This window comes from Carettochelys insculpta, chromosome 1 (genome assembly GCF_033958435.1).
Source record: "Carettochelys insculpta isolate YL-2023 chromosome 1, ASM3395843v1, whole genome shotgun sequence".
In the NCBI taxonomy this organism is placed as follows: Eukaryota; Metazoa; Chordata; order Testudines; family Carettochelyidae; genus Carettochelys; species Carettochelys insculpta.
The window spans coordinates 155,108,099-155,130,310 of NC_134137.1; the positions used below are offsets into that span (position 1 = coordinate 155,108,099).

Sequence of the window (22,212 nt, forward strand, 5' to 3'; positions counted from 1 at the left end):
CAATCATGCAGATGCAATACAAAGACTGCTTAATTAAGTGATTAAAATGATTACTTTGGGATACATGCAAGACATTTGAGACTAACCTAACTCTTTTAAGCAGCCAACTGAGTGGAAATTAAAACTGATGAGTCCTCTTGCTTTCTTCAGACTGATATAGTAGCAATAGCACTGAAAACCTTAAAGTAAGGTACTGAAGTTTCAAATACATCACCCAATTTCAGGCAGCTGGACAAGACAGCATAAGCAGGGCAAAAAATAGATGCTGTCCACAACTGAGTTTTGGTTCTTTCCTGTTTTCTCAAGCACTTAAAAAAATCCTCCATAACTGCTGTGCCTCATGAAAAACTAAGAAAACATTCCATTTAGTGGTAATTTGGCTCAGTTCATATTTCCTGTAGAGCATTTGTTTTCCATTGTTTTTCTGTCACAGGAGATATTTGTATGACAATGGGATCCTTCTTGCTGAAGAGTTCATCTGTTCCTGTTGCTAATTTCCAACCTGAAGTAATCATCTGTTTGTGACATCTTAATTATCTCAACAACAATCATTTGTGATATCAGGAGTAGAAGACAGTAACTTCTGCTGGGAAATAAACCTTAGGGACAGATTAACTCTCAAGGAACAGATCCTGTTTTCTTGAAAATGAGGGAAGTTAAAAAAAGGGATATCAGGAGAACATATTGCAGCATTGCTTCTCCCCATCACACTGGCATAGCTGACGCAAAGGGAGATCAAGAAATTGTGAAGCTGGCTGTTCTGACTGTGGTCTTCTCAGCCTTGGTAGGAAACACTGGTGGTAGCTGGGGTGAGAAGGGAAATGGCCTAGACATTATTTACTTCTGGTAACTTTTGTGGCCTTGCAATAATTGTTACTGCCACAGAAGACACCTAGTCTTCTGGATCTTTGAGTAGGGTCTACTGTGATCAAAGAGATGTATCTGAATTACTTCTAATCAGGATTGCCCCAGGGACAAGTGATTCTACCCCATGATCCGGTGATTTGAAAAGACCCAGCGTGGCTGGGAATCCGAGTTCCTTTACATCACCACTGGAACCTCGTGTAGCAATTTCAGGCTGCCCTGATGGCTGGGATGAAGGGTGTGGCATGGTGCCACAGCACTGCCCCTTCTGGAAGCATTTATCCAGGCCCTCCCCCACTTTGCCTAGGTACCTAGCAAGTCCGTCAACTGCCCAGCTTCTAATGTATATATTTTCCCCAGGGTTTCCATGAGATGCCATAAATTGTTTAATTAATTTTATTATACATCCTGGCCTTGAATTTGAAATGACTCAAAGGTATCAGAGGAATCCTGAGCTATTTCTGAATTTCCTATCACCTTGGTGCGTAAAGCCCTGATCGCGTAAGCTGCTCTTCAGAGCCTTATAGATGCGAAGGCCAGAAGGGACCATCACAATCATCTGTTGTTACCCCCTGTACATCGCAGGCCATAGAACCTCACCCGTCCACTCCTGTGATAGACCAGTAACCTCTGGCTGAGTTACTGAAGTCCTCAAATGATAGCTGAAAATAAAATAAAAGCAAGGTAATCTCTGAAGTCAAGGGACTCCCGATGAGTGAAGCAGTGCTCTCATGGAGCAGAGTGCAGGATTGAAACTTGTATTCAGAAGGTGAGTTATTTAAAAAGGGCCTTGTAGTTCATTAAGGTTTCCTTTTTTAGCCTTCACATGGTTTCATATTTTTACGTTTAAAAGTTCATATTGATAGAGGAAAATTTTATAGAAAAGTCCTGTAGTCCTAAGAGATAAATTGGTACAGTATAGCTACGTCTACACGTGAAGCCTACATTGAAGTAGCTTATTTCGATGTAGCGACATCGAAATAGGCTATTTCGATGAATAACGTCTACACGTCCTCCAGGGCTGGCAACGTCGACGTTCAACATCGACGTTGCGCAGCACCACATCGAAATAGGTGCTGCGAGGGAACGTCTACACGCTAAAATAGCACACATCGAAATAAGGGTGCCAGGCACAACTGCAGACAGGGTCCCAGGGCAGACTAGTGCTTCCGGGGCAACAGCTAGCCGCTCCCTTAAAGGGCCCCTCCCAGACACACTCAGCCTGCACAGCACGCGGTCTGCAGAGCCATAGGCAAGCACATCTCGGGCGACGCAGTCATGGACCCCCAGCAGCAGCAGCAGCAGCCAGAGGTCCACCCAGCCGCCCCTGCAGGAGCAGTGCTCGCCCTGCTCCATGCCATGCAGGAGGCAGCTGAGCACCTCCTTGCCACAGAGGAGGAGCTGCCCGCAGGGGAGGAGGACGCAACCCCCAACCCTGCAGCACCCCAACCCCCCCGCCGCCTCATACACCGGCGGCTGTGGAGCTACCCCACCAGCACCGACTGGTGGGAGTGGCTGGTGCTTGGGGAGTGGGACGATGACTGCTGGCTCAGGAACTTTAGAATGAGCCGGCAGACATTTATGGAGCCATGCCAGTGGGTCACCCCTGCACTGAGGCACCAGGACACCGCCATGCGGCGTGCCCTCAGCATGGAGAAACAGGTCGGCATCGCTGTCTGGAAGCTGGCCACTCCAGACAGCTACCGATCCGTGGGCCAGCAGTTTGGCGTTGGCAAGGCCACTGTCGGGGCTGTCCTCATGGAGGTAAGAGGACCCACGGGGGGAGGGGCGGGAGGCAGCCCTGGCAGGGGAGGGGAGGGGAGGGGAGGGGGGCCCTGGCAGAGGAGGGCAGGGGAGGAGAGGGGAGGGGAGGGGAGGGGGGCCTTGGCAGGGGAGGGCCACACACACCCTGCTTACCCCTCATTGGTGCTCTCCCATGTGCTTCCCCTGCAGGTCGTCCGTGCCATCAACACCATGCTCCTCCACAGGCTCGTGAGGCTTGGGGACCCAGATGCCACCATCACGGGCTTTGCCACCCTGGGCTTCCCCAATTGCTTCGGGGCTCTGGGTGGGACTCACATCCCCATCCGCGCCCCGGAGCACAGTGGAGGACGTTACATCAACCGGAAGGGCTACCACTCAGTTGTCCTCCAGGCCTTGGTGGACAGCCGGGGCTGTTTCCAGGACATTTATGTGGGCTGGCCTGGCAGCACCCACGACGCCCGGGTATTCCGGAACTTGGGCCTGTGCCGCTGGCTGGAGGCGGAGACCTACATCCCCCAGCAGGAGATCCCTGTGGGGGACACCACCATGCCCCTCTGCGTCATCGCAGATGCGGCATACCCCCTCCGGCCCTGGCTCATGCACCCGTACACGGGGCATCTGTCTGCCAGCCAGGAGCGCTTCAACCAGTGCCTGAACCACGTGCGCCAGGTGGTGGAGTGCACATTTGGCCGGCTCAAAGGGCGCTGGAGGTGTCTCCTCACCCGCCTGGATGCGGGCCCCACCAACATCCCCCAGATTGTGGTTGCATGCAGCGCCCTACACAATCTGGTGGAGAGCAAGGGGGAGGCCTTCTTTCAGGGCTGGGCTGTGGAGACCGGCAGGGCTGCTGTGCAGCCACCCGCTGCCCGCAGTCGCCAGGTGGACCCCAAAGGGACCCGGGTCCGGGAGGCCCTGCGGGCCCACTTAGATGAGGCCATGGGGTGAACGCTGGCAGGCCCCCCACTGCCCCTCCCCCATCCTCCACAACACTCCCTGCCCCTACGCCCACACCATGGAGCACCGAACAGCACACCCCACCCCACTTTTCTTGTACAAATAAAAGCAGACACTTGTTTGTGAAATCAAACATGTTTACTTGAACTCTTCTTAATAATAACTATAGAACTTCTAACTAACTTATATATTATATGTATGTATATTAATATAAAAACAGGGATAACAAGGAAGGGGAGAACTATTTACATGGGGGGGGAAGGATCAGACAGTGAAAACGGGGGTCACAAATAAATAAATACAAACTATGTACAGGGCAAAAAACCAAAAAAGTGGGGGGAATATATACAAAGAGGGGGGCCACGTCCTGGGCCCCATGCCCCTACAGTCCAGCACTGGGGATGGGCGGCCGGGATCCCCGCCTCGGCCGTAGCCCTGGCCGGGGCTGGCTGGGGGCCGGGCGGACCGGAAGATATGGCCGGTGAGTGTTAGCTGGCCCCAGGTCCCCCTCGGTGGCGGGTGGCGGGGCGACGGCAGACGGCGCGGCGACTGGAGCAGCGGGTGGCGCAGCGGGTGGAGCACACAGGGCAGGTGCAGCGGCAGCCGGCGTGGCATGGGGGGCCAGGTAATCCGCTATGCGGTTGAATGTCTGCATGTAGGCCCCCCCATGCCTCTTGGCGCCAGGCCAGCGGCCGCTCCTGCAGGTGGAGGCAGCATTGCTCCACCCGCAGCCGCTGCTCTGCGACCTCCACCTGCCGGCGGTGGAGCGCCAGCATCTGGGGGTCCGTCGCTGGTGGCTGCTGCTGCTGGGTCCACCGTCTTGCCCGCTGTGGGGCCGGTCGTTGCTCTGCCAAGGGGCTGGCCTGGAGCGATGGCCCTGGAGGGGATTCCGGGACCACTGAAGCCTCGCCGGCGCTCTCCGGTCCTTCCGATGGTGCAGCTGCGGAACACAGGAGGGGGGGAAGAAGAGTGGAGACAGCCGTTAGTGTGGGCCCTGAGCCATGGCCCTTGTCCCCCCACCCCTGTGCTGCAGGTTCCCCATCCCCGTCAGATGCTGCTGTGATGGGGTTCAAGGGTCCCCCTGCACTGCACCCCGTCCCCTGGCGGGAGTGACTCACTTCACGCAGCAGGTATGACAGGAGAGGTTTCTTAGGCAACAGATGCCCAGTTTCTCACAGAAGCGACAGTACAGCAGTCAGAGACAGTCCTTCCAACCCGTCCTGGGGAGAAGACCCTGAGGGGTGCCCCTCTGGGGTGTAGCTTTCCCCCTCCTCAGGCAGGCAGCCTTCTAGCTCTCACTTCCCCTAGCCTCTAACTGCCGCCCCGGATTCAAACGCAGCTCGGCTCCTCCCTCCTTTTTGTTCAGGGCAGAGGTGTAACCTGCCAGTTGTAGCCCCAGGATCATCCTTAGCCACTGGGAGCTATTCAGCTTGTTGCTCATATCTAGCCTGAGTCTCGCATTTGCACTCCCCCCACTCCATCACATGCTGCTGCTGCTGGGTGTCCCACCTGCTCCCCCTGGGGGACCCTAGAGGTTCTGCTCCCCCCTTCCCCGGGGATGGGGCATGGCACTGTCGTGCTGGGGGGGGCAGGGGCTGATGCACTCCTGTGAGGGACATGCCACTGCTGTCCTTGGGGCCATGGTCATGTGGGCATGTGGAGGGCCCTGGCCATATCTATTACCTCCGCCCCTCAACCCCAGGGGTGTGCACTGGGGGGGTACATACCTGACGGTCCACTCCCACGGTCGGGGGACACCCGGGGAGCGGACGCCCGGCTGCTGCTCCAGGATGGCAGGAGGAGGATCTGGAGGCCGGTGTCATTGGAGGAGGAGTCCCCCTCCACCTCCTCCTCCTGCTCTGGTGCCCCGGGGGTGGGCTTCTGGGGGGGCCTCCGCGGTGCGGGGCTTGCCTCCGGGGCGGACTCCACCTCCGGGGCCTGCTGGGGCTCCTCAGCCGAGGTGTCAAGCATGGCCAGAGGGGAGGAGGTGTGCCGGGGGCGCAGGATGTCCCTGAGCTCCCTGTAAAAGGGGCAAGTGATGGGGGCGGCCCCAGATCGGCCGGCCGCATCCCGGGCCCGGGCGTAACCCTGCCACAGCTCCTTCACTTTACTCCAGACATGGTCCGGAGTGCGGGCAGGGTGACCCCGGGCGGCCAGGCCCTCGGCCAGGCGAGCGAATGCATCCACATTCCGCCTCTTGCTCCCCATTACCTGGAGCACCTCCTCCTCGCTCCAGAGCCCCAGCAGGTCCCGAAGCTCAGCCTCCGTCCAGGAGGGGCCCCACTGCCACTTCCCAGCCTGGCTCCTGCCCTGGGAACCCTGGCTCCCCTTCGGGGGGGTTCCCTGAGGGCGCTGGGGGGGCTGCTGGGTGGCCATCAGGTCGGTTGGGGGTGTGGGTGGCTGAAGAAGAGCGTGCAGGTGAGCCGCGTGTTATTGCTGCTGCCTGCACGCTCTCTCAGCTTCCTGCACAGAAAGGTTGGGGGTGGGGACCTTTAGGGGAGAGAGCATCTCTCAACCCCTCAGCTGATGGCAGCCATGGAGGACCCCACAATTTCGAAGTTGCAGGACGCGCAACAACTACACGTTCCCTACTTCGACGTAGAACATCGAAGTAGGGCGCTATTCCTATCCCCTCATGGGGTTAGCAGCTTCGACGTCTCGCCGCCTAACGTCGATGTTAACATCGAAATAGCGCCCAACACGTGTAGCCATGACGGGCGCTATTTCGAAGTTAGTGCCGCTACTTCGAAGTAGCGTGCACGTGTAGACACGGCTTATGTCTTCCTAAACAACAAGGAAATGTACATTTTATATTGTCCCATTCTATCACGTTTAGTTTATTCCATGCACTTGTGTTGTTTTTTTTTAATTTAATCTTTCTCTTTCTCTCTCTCTGCTTTTCCTCTTGGAGATAAATTGTTTCCATAGTAACTATGGATGGATGTCCTTGGAGTGGGACAAGTTTAGCGCCATCCACAAATGTATTATAAAGTTGGCTTACATAATTGTTTCCAATTTTTATCATGATTTTATGAAATGTAAGTATAGTCAAGGCAGTCACCCTGACTCTCTGTGTGTGTGTGTGTGTGTGTGTGTGTGTGTGTACACTCATATTCATAAATAAATGTTTTGAGTATATGGCTGTCTGTATATATAATGCACTATATATAAACACTAGGGCACATTCTGGCAAATGTGTAACAGAATAAATCCAAGTTCATTGTAAATTGCATTATTTTAATGTTCCTGTGGCCTTTGTATTGATTAATGGAACACAGAAGATTCTGTGCTATTATTGGGAACAAGTATTTTAAGAAATGGAGTCTGTTAAACAGAGGAGCAGTGGAAAGATTTTAAATAGACAGCTCAGGTAGAGGAGCAAAACAGTGTCAACAGCATGAACTTGAAGAAACCACATTCTTCGTCAGAAATTGTAGCCACATCCTTGTCTGATGTAGACCTATTTGACGTCAGTGGAATTATGCTGTGTTTATCCCAGCTGGGGTTCTGACCTATTCATATCCATGTCTGCATACATTTGAAGAACTGGCCTTGCTTTAGCTGTCTTATGGTAGTTACACAGGTCACAGGTTTTTAAAACACTAAAAACGTATAAGCTGTGACCATCTGATTAATTTTGCTTGCAATCTTTAGTGGGGTTCAAATCATAGGACCAGATTCTGTGCTCAAGTGCGTTTGTGATTCTGCAGAAACTCTACAGGAGTTAATGGAGCTACTATTTAAACTGACAGTTGAATGCAGCTCTCAGTGTTACTGAGTAAAACTGATATGTTGCATGTAAGCAAGTTGTTTGAGGTGAGATTGAGGTCCCACTAGAGAGGTACAGTACTATGTGGTAGTTTCATTGAAGGAAAATATTAACTTTTAAATGCTTAAATTTTCTTTTCTTTCAAAGGCAAAAGCAGTTTTGGCAAAAGTGGGCTACCCAGAATTTATAATGAATGACACGTACATTAATGAAGACATCAAAATGGTAAGTATAAAACATAGGCTATGTCTGCACTACAGAATTTTGTAGAAAAAACTGGGGTTTTATCGACACAACTTGCAGGGCATCTACACACACAGGCCATTCCTACACAGGCCACTTCTTTTGGAAGAGGCATGCTAATACAGGGAGCAAAAGATGCTAATGAGACATGGATGCAAATTTCCCATGCCTCATTAGCATAATGTCATGTGATTTGGAGTCCAGAAGACCGTTCTTCCAGGCTCCAAAACGCCGTGTAGAAGTGAGGCGCCAGGGGGACTTCCGGGAGGAAGTTCTCCTTCTGGAAGCCCTCCCCCTGGGGGCCACGGTTCTACACGGCGTTTTGGAGTCAGGAAGAATGGTCTTTCAGACTCCAAATCACGTGATGTTATGCTAATGAGGAATACAAAGGTGCAAGGAATTTGCATCTGCGCCTCATTAGCATCTTTCGCTCCCTGTATTAACATGCCACTTCTGAAAATAGTGGCCTGTGTAGAAATGGCCACAGTGCGTTTTGTTGACAAACAGTCGACAAAAAGTCCGTGCAGACGCTCTGGGGGACCCTTTTGTCGATAGAGTGGATCAAAAGATTGAGCTACTTTTATGCGTAGATGCAATCTGTCAACAGAAGTTTTGTCAGAACATCTCTTCTGAAAGTAACTTCTGTAGACAGATGCTTGTAGTGTAACTGTAGCCATAGTTTTCCTCCTTTACAGTTTGTCCCAACTGTTTTAGTATCTTTTTCCTTTCAGCCATCCAAAATCAAAGCAGGTGCATCATTTGTAAATAAAGGTGGTGGTGTGAGAGAACACTTAATTCCCCCACACCTTGCATGGCACACTTTGCATCTAGCCTTCTGCTTGATTTCCCCATTCCCTCATGATTCTGAACTGAGCACAATGAAATTTTAAAAGGACATTAAAGCTAAACATACTGTCTGGTTGCTCACTTAGCTTAACCACATAGGAAAGAATTGAGCATTGTGATGAGGTGGATTAATCTCATGCTGACAGAGAAGGATCTAGGGAGGTTGTGTGCACTAACACAGCTCTGCTCCTCTGGGCCTGACATTCATGCATGGTAGCAAGAAGGGTTATTAAAGAAGAAAGATGCAGCCAGCCAGAGGGAAGCCAACAGAAGGGAGCAGCTGCTGAAGCAGTAGGAGGAATGCCCCCATACTTCAGATCTTCCAGCTCTGTGAAGATCCAATGAACCATGAGGCAAGCCAAGAAGTGAGAGACTGACTTGGTTGTTGGGTCATAATGACTTAGTAAAGCTGCAACTCTGGCGCCACTGATGTAGACTTGTGCCACTGACCTCTCAGGATGTGCCTGGGCTAGGCACTGCCAAGGAAGGCTGCAGGGATAGAATTTATCCTTAGGGTGGGCCATGGAAACGATTGTAGAGGAAGCAAGAGTCTCCAACAGGAAGAAACCCACATGAAGCAGAGCAAGTTCCTGTGAGAAGGAGACCTGAGATACTAGAAACAGAAGACTTCAGAAGCCCACCATGTAAGAAGAATTATTTGTATTTGTTTGGATTTTTATTTGGATCTTTCTGTTATCCTGGAACTGATTTGAACTTTGTGACTTAGCTGGAGGGCAGAGACATGGAAGACACTGTGAGAGGAAGATGGCCAATGGGAGGTACTGGACCAAGGATACAAACTAGGTTACCATAAACACAAGTTGGCAGTCCAAAGTTGAGTATGGCCAACCATACTGATTATTGATAATTTTTCCAGAATTGACAGAGTCAGTCACTAGAGCTTGTAGCAGACTTGTTAAGTGCCACGTATTGCATTGAAATAAAGTTCAGATGTACAGAATACTGGCATTGTCATCACTGAGGGAACTGTCCTGTTTGTAATGAATTAAAACAGGCTTAGAAATTAAAATAAATCTCTTCTTTTATTAATGTATTTACACTGTACCAAGCAGATGCTATTAAACCTTAGGACAGATTTAAAAGTAAACTATGTAAAGCAATAGAAAATACATCTTCAGAAACAATCCTGCTATGCCAAAGGGATGGACTAAGTAATCTAATAGATCTTTCCAAATCTAACATATATGCATCCGGCACAGCAGCCTTCATACAAAAAGAATCAACACTGATATAAATAATAATCATACCACCATGAAGACTGCAAGATCTGGACTTATGACAGCATTACTATTGAGGTTTGTTTTCCTCTAACGTTCAACAGATTCGTGCCACTGCAGCTTTCTTAATTTTCAACAAAGATATTCTTTGTTTCCACCTCTGTGTGTGAGAGCGTGGGCCATTATCTCTAAAATGTATCTGGGAAGTTTTAATACACCCAGAGTTTTCTTTTCAAGGTGAAAATATTCTAACACACCTTTTATTTTTAATAATAAAACAGAATAACCCCTTGTGTTCCCCTCAAAATAAAGTTTTTCAATAAATGAATATGTTTTCTCCCCAAATAATACAAATTATTAAATACTTGGACTTTTTCTCTGACCTTAATAGTATGAATATTGATCAATGTGCCTAAAAGACCCAGCTAAAATAATTACAAAAAACAGGGCTTTTTTTGTGCCAGTACTTACAGGTACTGAGTACTTACACCTTGGCAGGCCCAGCCTTGGGATTGCCCAGGGTGGGGTGGGGGGAAGCTGGCTGAGAACCACTGCCTCTTTTTTTTGAAAAAACAAAAAAACACCAACAAAAACATAGAAGTCTTGTGGCACCTTAGAGACTAACAGATGTTTTGGATCATAAGCTTTCGTAGACAAAGACCCGCTTCGTCAGATACATGAGTGTGTGTGAGGGGGTGGTTTCATGCATCTGATGAAGCAGGTCTTTGCCCATGAAAGGTTATGCTCCAAAATATCTGTTAGTCTATAAGGTGCCACAAGACTTCTTGTTGTTCTCAAAGCTACAGACTAACACGGCTACCTCTCTGATAACAAAAACATAGTACGAGATAAGTCCTGCCCCTTAATTTCAATAGAGAAAGAATTACAAGTTGGAGAAAGTCAGGAATTTTAGTTCTATTTACAGATGAGGAACTTTTGCACAGTGTCAGTAAAGTGACTTGGCCAAGGTCACATGAGAAATTTGTGGTAGAGCTACAAATGAAACCCACGTCTCTTGGATCTTAGTCTAATGCTTTAACTACATGCCCACCCTTCCTTGAGAACATGTTATTTCCAGCTATAGGAAATCCTGGAACAGCCACCAGAAGTCTTATATCTAAACTGAGATAATATAATACATCTCTTCTAGGGTGAGAGAGAAATGTTTACTTTATCATAGTGTGTGCATAGACTGTACGCATGGAAAAACCAATCTACTTGACATATGCACGAGAAGCCTGCTAACTAAAATGAAAACCACTCCATGATGACCTTGTTTGTTCTCCTCATACTCACCACTGACCCTTCGATGTTTTTCTACCATCCGACTTCAGTACGAAAGACACTTGATGGGTGCAATGGAGAGTTTTGACAAACAGCATGCACCTGTATAAACAATCCCACCATTGAACTACCTATTTTCTTGTTCCACTGAATACAGAGGATAACCATGAATCATATTAGGACATTACTTGGAACATGTGCACATCTGATGCACTAATAGAGAATCAAGGTTTGTCACGGTGTGAATGCAGAGATCTCTGTTCCATTGAACGTACAGTGAACAAGTGTTCCATCTTCTCATTTCCAGGAAATATAGTAAAGGTGCCCTCTATATCTCCTGAAGTCCTTCAATGAATTTCAGATCTGCCTATTAACTTCTAAAGGTTGCTATTTTCTTATGGAAGATTTCTGTTACCTTTTGTAGTGTGATAGGGTTAGGCCAGAGGGCTAAAGAAGAGTAATAGACGGGAGATATATTAGCCCTAGATTGAATAGGTCCCTGTTCCTGGAGTAAACTATCAAGGACTGATCCAGAACAAGCAGGAGCCTGCTAGAATCAGTCAGAGCAATCAGGCCAATTAAAACACCGGGAGCCAGTAAGGAGGCTTGCAGACTCAAGAGAGCCAGGTTAATAGGAAAGGTGGATGCAATGAAGAACCAGATGAGACTGGTTATAAAAAGGCTTCTCTTCTGCTGGCTCAGTGCTGGGTGAGGAGTGGGGGAGGTAAGGAGCTGTAGAGAGTCTGACAGGAGCAAGCACCAGCAGGTACCAAGGGAAGAGCCTGTGGTAAGGTGGGTACTGGGGACCATTGGGGGGAGGTGACCTGGGGAATCATTGCTGTCAAGCAGCTGAAACTTGAGAAATTTTTGGCAGCTGCTAACTCAGGGTCCCAGGACTGCAAGTTCAGAGTAGAGGGTGGGCCTGGGCTCCTTCCCATTCCCCCGCAACCCCTGTCCAGCAGAGAAGGACTTTGTTGGTGGAGGTATTTGTCTTTCCTAAACACTTGGACTGGCAGCAGAGACTACAGAGTTTGGTTTTCTCTCTTTTCCCTGGGCTGACCAATGATGAGAATAGCTCACCAAAACAGCAAGCTGGTGTCTAATATGAGGGCCGCTGTAAGCCTCTGAGGAAAATAATCTGCCAAAAAACTGTGGTCCTCACCAAGCTAGCAGGTGAGATTTGCCACAGGTGAATTTAATCCTAACTGTTGTAATGTGAATATCATTACCTTAATCGAATGTTTTTAGTCACTAATATTATTATCTGGCTCCTGTTGAAGTTCTGACTCTTTTTATCTCAGCTGTGTATTTGTTGGTCATGTTTAATGGTTATGATTTATTTACACAGATGAAGTTTTCAGAAAATGACTATTTTGGCAACGTATTGCAGACCCGCAAGTACCTGGCTCAGTCTGACTTCTACTGGCTTAGAAAAGAAGTTCCAAAGACAGAGTGAGTAGGCGAACGTGTACACTGAATGCAGTCACACATGGTGCCTAATTGTGAAGAAATAATCCTAGAGTAAAAAATCAGTAGTTACTTAGAAAGGCCTCTAAATATTTACATCTTAAAAACTTCTTTAAAATTCTGAGCAGTCCTGTTCTAGTGTTTCATCCCATTCTTCATATTTGTGGCATTTAAATATTTAATTTAATGAAAAGAAAGAGTAATTGAATCTCAATTAACAATGAATTACTTCTTTTGATCCTAATAAGAATTTAGAATGGCACAGCAGGGATTTTATTCAATAATTTTTCCATTAATAGAATATTAAGGAATAATATTCTTACTACTAATAGCAGCCAGAATTATCTGCTGTTGATAGCAGTGATGTGGAATAAAAGATAATTAATTTCATTTTAACAGTTTAAATTTACTTTAAAAAACAAGATGAAAGCGTAGTTTGTACAATGGCCTTAACACACAGGAGTAATCAAATCTCTTTTCTTTCGGCTGGGTAATTAAATCCTTAAAATTCTAATTAAAACATATACAATGTCAATACAGTCAATTAGTGTAATCACGCTATTTAAAGTGACCTCTTCTGTATAAAAGCTTTGATTTCAGCACTGATGCATAGTTATACTGGACATATTTCATATAGGTGTTATCATCATTAGGTTTGAAAGTAATTTCCCACTGTATAGCTAAATATGATAACTGTCTCAGGTATATTATTAATCCTTATAAACCAGATTTTGTTATCCTTACTCATATTAGATTTCAATTTACACCACAAGTGGTCCCCTTGACTCAGTGAGACTACTCAAAGGGTAATGTACTAATCCCTGTTAGTAAGGGTATAAGAATTTGTCCTTTATATTTGAGGCATAGTCCTTGGTTTTAGAAGCTTAACTTCAATAGTGAGTATCACTACTAATATCTCATGTGCATATTACTTTGAAGGCAGAAGGGTTAATTCCGAGGGGATGATACTGAAGACTCTAATACAGCCTTGTATGCCACAGCTACATCATGATAATATATTCTTTTTAGCCATCTTGAGTTTTCATAGAGCAGTGAAATAATATTTTCTCCTTTATGGAAAAAGAGATGAACAGCCTCTATCCTTCAGTCTCAAGGAAAGGAATTTTTAGCTACATTAATGTTTACCAAATAGGTTCTTAGCATGAAGGGGAATATTATCTTGGAGGAAATTATTTGGCCTGTAATTCCTTAAATATACATCTGTAGGGCCATACTCTGAGAATTTCCACGTCACTGAGGCTGGGTCTCCATTCACAGTGAATATCGATGGCTGCTATACAATTTTAGGGATGCCAATTGCACATCAAAAATCGATTTTGCAGCTGTCAATATTCGTCCCTGTCCATGCTGCAGAAGGCCGACAAGAGCGCTTCTCCCGTTGGCATTCCTTATTCCTTGCAGCTCGCAAGGAGTTCTGGAGTTGACAATGACCCCAGAATGCACCATTTTGTGCATATGCAAAATGGCGCCCTGGGAGATCGAACCTAAACATTTGATCTTCTGCAATGAGTGTAGACCCAGCCTGAGATGCTTAAAATATAAGGCATTTATTCTGCTATTTAGTGAGAGAGAGAATATAATTTCTCTCTCATATCTTATTTCTTTTCATTCAAGGAAAATTTGAAGGCATTTTTATTCTTATTGTAGCACGGTAGATCAAATCTGGCCTTCTTTTGCCCTTTATGTTACATTGAAAAAAAATAGATTAATGGACCTAATATCCACATAGGGTAAGATGGTGGGCAGCATTCCCTGTAATCTGAGCACTTAGACGACCGCCCAGGAGAGCTTCACTTGCCACCCAGCTGATTAGCAGAGTCCCCGCAGCTGGCAGCTTGCAGTCCCACTGTTGGTGCACTTCTGCACATTCCTCAGTGCACATAAAATTTATTCTACCCCGGGTGGAAAAAAAATTAGGGGTAACACTGATTGTGGGGCACCCGATGCCTGTGTGAACTGGAGAAAGGAGGTGTAAAGTGTCTCCTTAATCTCCTGTGGGGGGCTACACATGCTGTGGATTACAGAATGGTCAGGGGAGAGAGGCCTACATAGGTGTCAGGGATTGCACAGAGCTTTGACTTCACCCATCTCCACCACAGTATCTCCAGGCCACACAGCTAACAGCTGCCAGGTAAAGTGCTGGTGCAAACTGTTTCCCCTGTGAACCCAAAGGGAGACCCAAGGACCAAATTTTGAGTCTCAGAGTCACAATTTAGTTACCAGTCTCTTCCTTGGTCAGTGGAACTACATGCTGTTCTTTCCTCTGACCTAGAGCAACCTTACAACATACCCATGGTATTCAATATGTTTGGCAATTATTCTGCCGATATGCCTTGTAATTTATACAATATGGGTGGTATCAGAATTGGAACGCTACATACGTGCCATTCAGACAGGTATCTAAAGCATTCAGACCTGCTAGTTCTTCCTTTATAAACTTCCACTATATTTTATGGTGGCTATAACTCAACAGTCATAATTTGCACCAGCCTCACATGTGAGGTGTGGTCTAAAAAATAGATCAGTTTTGCCACATTTAAGCAGAGTCACAGAGACATGGTTACAGTTCCCTGTTGTTTGCACAGTAGAACTAATGTTTTTCTGCTTCTCATGGATTTTTGCAGGTCATTAGCTCCTACTGTGGTTTAGTACTGTGAGAATGTGTCTACACGGCATAGCTATTTTGGAATAATGACTGCTATTCTAAAATAAATTTGTAAGAATCTACATAGCAAAACCACTGTTTTGAATTCATTTTGGAATAACAGATGGCTTATTGCAAATTCTGAAAACCTCATTCTACAAGGAATAGATTAATTAATTAATAGGCTCTATTCCTTGTAGAATGAAGTTTTCAGAATTCGAAATAAGCCACCTGTTATTCCAAAATTAATTCAAAGCAGTGGTTTTGCTATGTAGATGCTTACAAATTTATTTTAGAATAGCAGCCATTATGCCAAAATAACTATGCTGTGTAGACACTTTCTCACAGTACAAAACCATAATAGGTGCTAATGACCTGCAAAATTCCATGAGAAACAGAAAAACATTAGTTCTACTGTGAAAACAACAGGGAACTGTAACTAACAGATATTTCAGAGTAGGGGCTGTATAGCTGGGAATAGGGGCTATTTCAAAATAAGCTATAATGCTTCTGCTGCTCTAATCTAAAGTAAGCTCTGTTGTGTGGGTTGGCTCTATTTTGAAGTAGCTAAGTGCTATTTTGATACACACTTTAGCTGTGGCTACACTACATTCCACTTTCGGAAGCGGAATACAAATGAGTGAGTTCAAAAATGCAAATGAGGCAGGTGAAAAGTGATATGCTCTGTGTGGCCTTGCAAGATGGGCAGCTGAGTGTTATATAAACTGGCATTCCTACCAACCTTTCCTATCAGCCCAGGCAGAGTGCGGTACAGTAATCAAATTTCAAAATGACAAATACATTTATCATAATGGTTAGGTCCTCATCCAAAAAGAATAGGTGCAGGCTCCACAGGCTAGCCAAAGGCATTTTTTGGCACTGATATTATCTTTGTGTTCTGTAATAGTAATAAGTCCAGCGGGGCCCTAATGATAAAAAGCCAAGAAACAATAAAACAGTAAGGCTGCGTCTACACGTGCACGCTACTTCGAAGTAGCGGCAGTAACTTCGAAATAGCGCCCGTCACGTCTACACGTGTTGGGCGCTATTTCGAAGTTGAAATTGACGTTAGGCGGCGAGACGTCGAAATCGCTAACCCCATGAGCGGATGGGAATAGCGCCCTACTTCGACGTTCAACATCGAAGTAGGGACGTGTAGACGATCCGCGTCCCGCAACATCGAAATAGCGGGGTCCTCCATGGCGGCCATCAGCTGGGGGGTTGAGAGATACTCTCTCTCCAGCCCTTGCGGGGCTCTGTGGTCACCGTGGGCAGCAGCCCTTAGCCCAGGGCTTCTGGCTGCTGCTGCTGCAGCTGGGGGTCCGTGCTGCATATACAGGGTCTGCAACTAGTTGTTGGCTCTGTGTATCTTGCACTGTTTAATGAAAGTGTGTCTGGGAGGGGCCCTTTAAGGGAGCGGCTTGCTGTTGAGTCCGCCCTGTGACCCTGTCTGCAGCTGTGCCTGGCTCCCTTATTTCGATGTGTGCTACTTTGCCGTGTAGACGTTCCCTCGCTGTGCCTATTTCGATGTTGGGCTGAGCAACGTCGAAGTTGAACATCGACGTTGCCAGCCCTGGAGGACGTGTAGACGTTATTCATCGAAATAGCCTATTTCGATGTCGCAACATCGAAATAAGCTATTTCGAAGTTGGGTGCACGTGTAGACGTAGCCTGAGAGAGATAGATGAAACATATAATTTTTGAGTATGAACTATCCTCAGAAAGCCCTTGAATTAGGTGGCAATTTAGTCACCTGGGTCTTTAGGAAGGGTTTGGAAAGGGAGAGGATAATGGGCTTTGGAGAAGATCAGGGAGTACCTTTCATATATAAGGGATGATGTAGAAGGAAGTGCAAAGGCAGTTGTGAGAGAAAAGGACTGATACCTGGACTGAGGCTGAAATCACAGTGGAGACTTGTTTATAATCAGAGATGCTTCAAAAACGAATGTTCAGTGTTTTAGCCGTGGCCTGTGAGATTCCCTCGTCATACTAAAGGAATCTGAACTCATGGTTTTTCCTGCAGACCACTGCAAAGCCATGCATCTTTTCCTGTGGGTGAGCTCCACTTTCCAAGTGTCTGCATCATTCACAAACCATTGCTCTGATGAAGTGAATGGATGTGAAATTGAAATATGGTATAACTAAACGTGCTTGTTTATGATGTTAATTGATTGAATTTAATTGATTTAATTCTAAAATGTTTTCAGACTTCTCAACAGAAGCACCTGTCTTCTTTCTGACTATTTTGCTAAAATGTTTCCACCATTTCATCACTTTATTACAAGGAAATTTTTCCGGAAGAAACCTTTCTTTTAAACTCTGCAGGGAGTATTACCCTCAGCAATTAGAGTTCATAAAATGATGGATATTTATGACATCATTCTTGGTGTTTCAACTGACTAATTCTCTCATTCCTGCACTATAAAATAAACTGAGAGAGGGAAGCTGATTAATGTATTGATTAAAGAATGTACACTGCCATTTTAAGATTCTAGCCTTTATTGCACAATTTAACTAAGAATTACAATTACCAACAGAAGCATAGGGAGACATAACTACAGAGATAACTAATTCAGTTGCTTGTTTTAAAACCATCATTGTGTACATTAATATCACCAACCTCATAAAATATCCAGGTTCTAATTATCTTGCCTTCTGCCTTGCTCTTTCTGGTCTACTTCTTCCTCATGTGCCTTTGTTCTACCATTCCCAATCAATCCAGTCTCCTGAGTTCACTTCAGTGCAGATATTTCCTTGATCCCAACTCAAACCCTCAGCTTCATCTTGCCCTATGACCCTATCTACAGTTGAAAGTAGCTTTTGCAGGGTTTCTGCTGGGTCAGAAGTGGCTGCTTGCTTCCAGTGTCGTAGTATTTTAGAGCAGGGTTTCCTCAATCCGTGGTTGCAACCCCAAACTGGGTCACCAAATGGTTCCATGTGTCACATGGTGGGTCTGATGAGGCTGGCTCATCTTGGTTCTAGGCTTTGTAACTTGTAGGGTTGTGGAACTACTAAGATTTGGTGCTGCTTTCCCTCCACCATGATGATAGAGGGTCAGGTCAAATCAGAGTGGGTACTGATGCAACCCCAGATATCAGATAAGGATATCACCTGTCTGATATTTGACTGACCTGGCCAGGTTATTTATGGATTTGCCAGCTGTCAAAAACAATTAATCTGTCAGGGTTTTTTGCCTGAGTCTAAAGGTTTGCATTATTATCACAATACATTGAGACAGCCGATGTTAAATGTTTCTGTGCCCAGCTAAAGATGCTGCAGGGTTCCCTCTTCGGCAGTTTAAGTAAGAAAATGTTATCAATATTATCTCTGTGTTCCGTCTCTACATGCTATAAGTGGCTGTTGAAGGAGGGGTTGTTGTGTATTTGTCTTGTGCTTGGGCCTTCTGTAGGGGTAGGTGCTGTTTTGTGGGTTTCTTTTTGCATTTCAGATATGGTAGTCCTAGCAGTAGGTGGTGATGCCACTTCCACAAATTTGGCTTAGATGGACCCTGTCAAGAAAGCAGGGCCAAACCTGAGTGGCAGTGTGACCCTGGAGGTTGCAATGTCTGGAGTGAGGAGATAGGCCTAGCCAGCCCTGTGGGACTAGAACTGCAGGAGCAACTGCTGTGAGGGAAGTGTGGGATGGGCTCTTCCACAGACCTTCCCCTTGCACTGCTCACAAGTGGCAGAACCTGAACCCGAACCCCTTTCCTATGGCCCCCCAATCACTCTGGGGACAGGATCTGATTCACCTCTCCCCCACCTATTTACTAGTTTATGACACGCCATGACTCACTCAGGGGCAGGACCTAACTCTCCCTCTTCCAGACTATATATTCGATCACACCAGATCATCAACATTTACAAATGGTCCTGAGCCTGAAAAAGTTGAAAGCCATGGCTTTACATCATCACTGTTAGCTGGTACTTGGAGTATATTGCATGCATGAGGTCACAAGAGTGTCTCATGATGAACCCTAGGTTAGGATGGCTGGCTGCATCTACATTAGCAAGGTTTTTGGAAAAGCTGGGTCATTTAAAAAAAAACCCACCCACACAGAGCGTCTACACGCAAAATGTCCTGTTTTGATCTGAATTTGAAAGTATGGGCCCCTTTTTCTGGTGGCCCTCTTCCTGTCCCTGATGAGGAAGAGTGCCTTTTTCTGAAAAACATCTATGTGTAGATGCTTCACAGGCCCTTCTTTTGAAAGAGCAATCCTCATGGTGCTGGCTTTTTTGATCCCTGACCTGTTCTTTCGAAAGAGCAGGATGTGTTATCGCTCTTTATCGAAAGAGTGGATTGATCTTTCAATCTGCTTTTTGGTGTGTGGAAGTAATTTTTCAAAAGAAGTTTTTTCTGAAGATCTCCTTTCAAAGGTTCACTGTAGTATAGGCACAGCCACTGTGAGATGCAGGGAAATGGCTGCATTTGGTGCTCACAGGGAAGGAACCAGAGACTGCTAGAAGTTAAGGAGGTGGTCTCTGAGGCAGCACAGCATGGTTTTAACAGTGCTGAAGAACTTACTATATTGTTATGGTTTGAAAGAGAATTCAAGGAAATGGAAACACTGACTCTTTTGTCAGGGCACTTAGTCCCAGAAATCACAGTAGTGCAAATCTCGATGTCAATGAGATTTTAGTGAAGTAAGTATCTCTGGGTCAGGTGTACATGCTGCACCACAATTAAACTCTAAATTTCACTTTTGAAATTTCACCAGTCTAAAGGGGAATGAAAATATTTTGAAGCAGAGTAATTCAAAAGGAATGGCTCAATATTTCTCTCTAAATATTTGTTGCTTTTAACTTGAAAAGATTTTTGCCTATGAAGACCTAAATTCAAAGTTGAGGGCTTCTTATAGCTGCATGAAGGACATCTCTAATGTTTTGAAAATAACATTCTTTATACTGTTTGGCCAAATTGAATATTCAGTGTCTCATTAGCATTAACAAACTTCCAGCTGCGGCTCTTTGAAAGTGCCGCTTTTGAACGCACGCGGCTTGGCTCAGTGTGGCTACACAGGCGTCCTCTTCGAAAGGACCCCGCACATTCCAAAATCCCCTTATTCCTCTCAGCTGAGGAATAAGGGGATTAATCAGATGAGAGGAATAAGGAGATTTTGAAATATGCGGGGTCCTTTTGGAAAGGACCCCCTTGTAGCCATGCTGAGCAATGTGTGTTCGAAAGCGGCACTTTTGAAGCACCACAGCCGGAAGCATGCTAATGCTAACGCTGAATATTCAGTTCAGCATCTCATTAGTATTCTTCATTTTGGCCAATAATATGGCCATTTCTAAGTTTTGGCCAAGTGTGGCCACAGCCTTTTTGATAATAATGAAGTCATTAACTGTAGTCTTAGTAATAGTACCCCAGAACTCAGCTCTTGGCTGGTAAGAAAAAGCAGAACTAGTTTTCTATAATGGTTCATCCCCTGCTTCAAAATAATTTAAAATGGTTTAATCTCTTTTGGGCATGTACCCAGATAACTGGGATTTTAATTTTTACTTTCTTGTGATTTTATGTGGCCTGCTATTACTGTATAATCACCTCTCCATTAAATACCGTGTTATCTTAATGCAGCCCTATATGATTGGGAAGTGCTACTATCTACACTGTACAAATAGGGGAATGAGTCATAGAGAGGGTAAGACCTAGATTTTAAAAAGGCATTTAGGTATTATTCCATTCAGAACCACAGGGCTCATGTAGTTTGGATGGAAAAGCCACATTTTCAAAAGTGTATTAGGCACTAAAGGGGCTGAAGTCCTATTGATTTTCCGTGAGACTTTCTGAAGTTGTTGATTTAAAATTTTGAACTTGCATAATGAAGAAATTCTAGCATCTCATGATAACTCAAGTTTTTTCTCCTGTAGACATGCCAGCCTTTGTTATACCTGGGCCTAAATTATCACCAATTACTCATGAATCTCCTTACTTTTATACTTAATTTTATTTTAATTTTTTCATTATATAAACCTTGGGTGAAACCCTGGAGCCATTGAACCCAATGGGAAAATTCTCATTTGCCTCAGTAGAGGCAGAATTTCACCTGGGAGGTCTGACTCTGTTCCCAGAAACGTCTATGGGAATTTTGCTATAACTTTAATAGCTGCAGTGTTAATTCATACATTCTTGCAGTAAAACTTCAGCCAGGGTCAATATTAAATCCTTCAAATCAGTTGAAAATGATTCTTTTGTACATTGTTTGCTGATGAGTGCAATATTTGTAACCACTACGAACCTCACTTTTGTTAGTAAATAAATTACTTCATTGTTAATAAATGGCACTAGAGGGCAAGAAGATCACTGAATTGCAGAGCAGTGGAGGGATCATGCTTAATATATTACGAATGCCAGTGTTAATTTACCTACCCATGTAAAGGCCCAGTCCTCCTCACATGGACACATAAGTAAATTTACTCAAGTAAATAGTCCCAGTGGAAGCAATGGGACTTTTTCCTTAATGTTACTCATGAGTGTTGGCTGGATCAGATGCTAAGGTAGATAAATATGTTACTTGCTTTAGAGATGGGAAAACAAAAGGTTACATTGTGAGTCTAGACCATACAATGAATCAGTGGACAAGCTGGATTTGAAGTTTAGGAGTTCCTGTAACCTTATACTTTGCATTATCCCCTAGCCACAGTACAAAATATTTCATTTCTAGGCCATTTGTTAAGAGTTGTTGAAAGCTATCGCAATCTTTACCAGCAATAAAATCATTAGCAGTAGTTGCTAAGTGACCTAAAGAATGTTGAAATTATTTGTTTCCTTCTCCTGTTCTTACTAGAGATACGTGCATAGAACTGAAATCATTCTAATAGGTATAAGTAGTCACTTTGTCAGGGGTTTCAGGAGAGAGGCCATGGACTGGAAAACTTGAGTACTCATTATTGGGTGCGTCTACCCCAGCTGGCTACTTCAAAGTAGCTGGCACAACATCAAAATAGTACAGGTCGCGTCTACACGTGCCGTGAGCTATTTGATGTTGAAATAGACATTAGGCAGCAAGACGTCACAATTGCTATTCCTATCCAAAGATGGGACTAGCGCTCTACTTTGATGTTCAACATCGAAGTAGGGTGTGTGTAGACGATCCGCGTCCCACTACGTCAAAGTAG

At 45.4% G+C, this 22,212-nt stretch overlaps 1 protein-coding gene across 1 annotated transcript in view; it reads left to right on the forward strand.

Annotated features, from left to right (window-relative positions):
• The window catches only part of PHEX (phosphate regulating endopeptidase X-linked), a 168,295-nt gene that overhangs the window by 118,356 nt on the left and 27,727 nt on the right, over positions 1–22,212 (forward strand). Inside the window, exons 13-14 of the mRNA XM_074983374.1 lie at positions 7,499–7,576; positions 12,311–12,414. Coding sequence (XP_074839475.1) covers positions 7,499–7,576; positions 12,311–12,414 — 182 coding nt within the window. The remainder of the gene's footprint in view (positions 1–7,498; positions 7,577–12,310; positions 12,415–22,212) is intronic.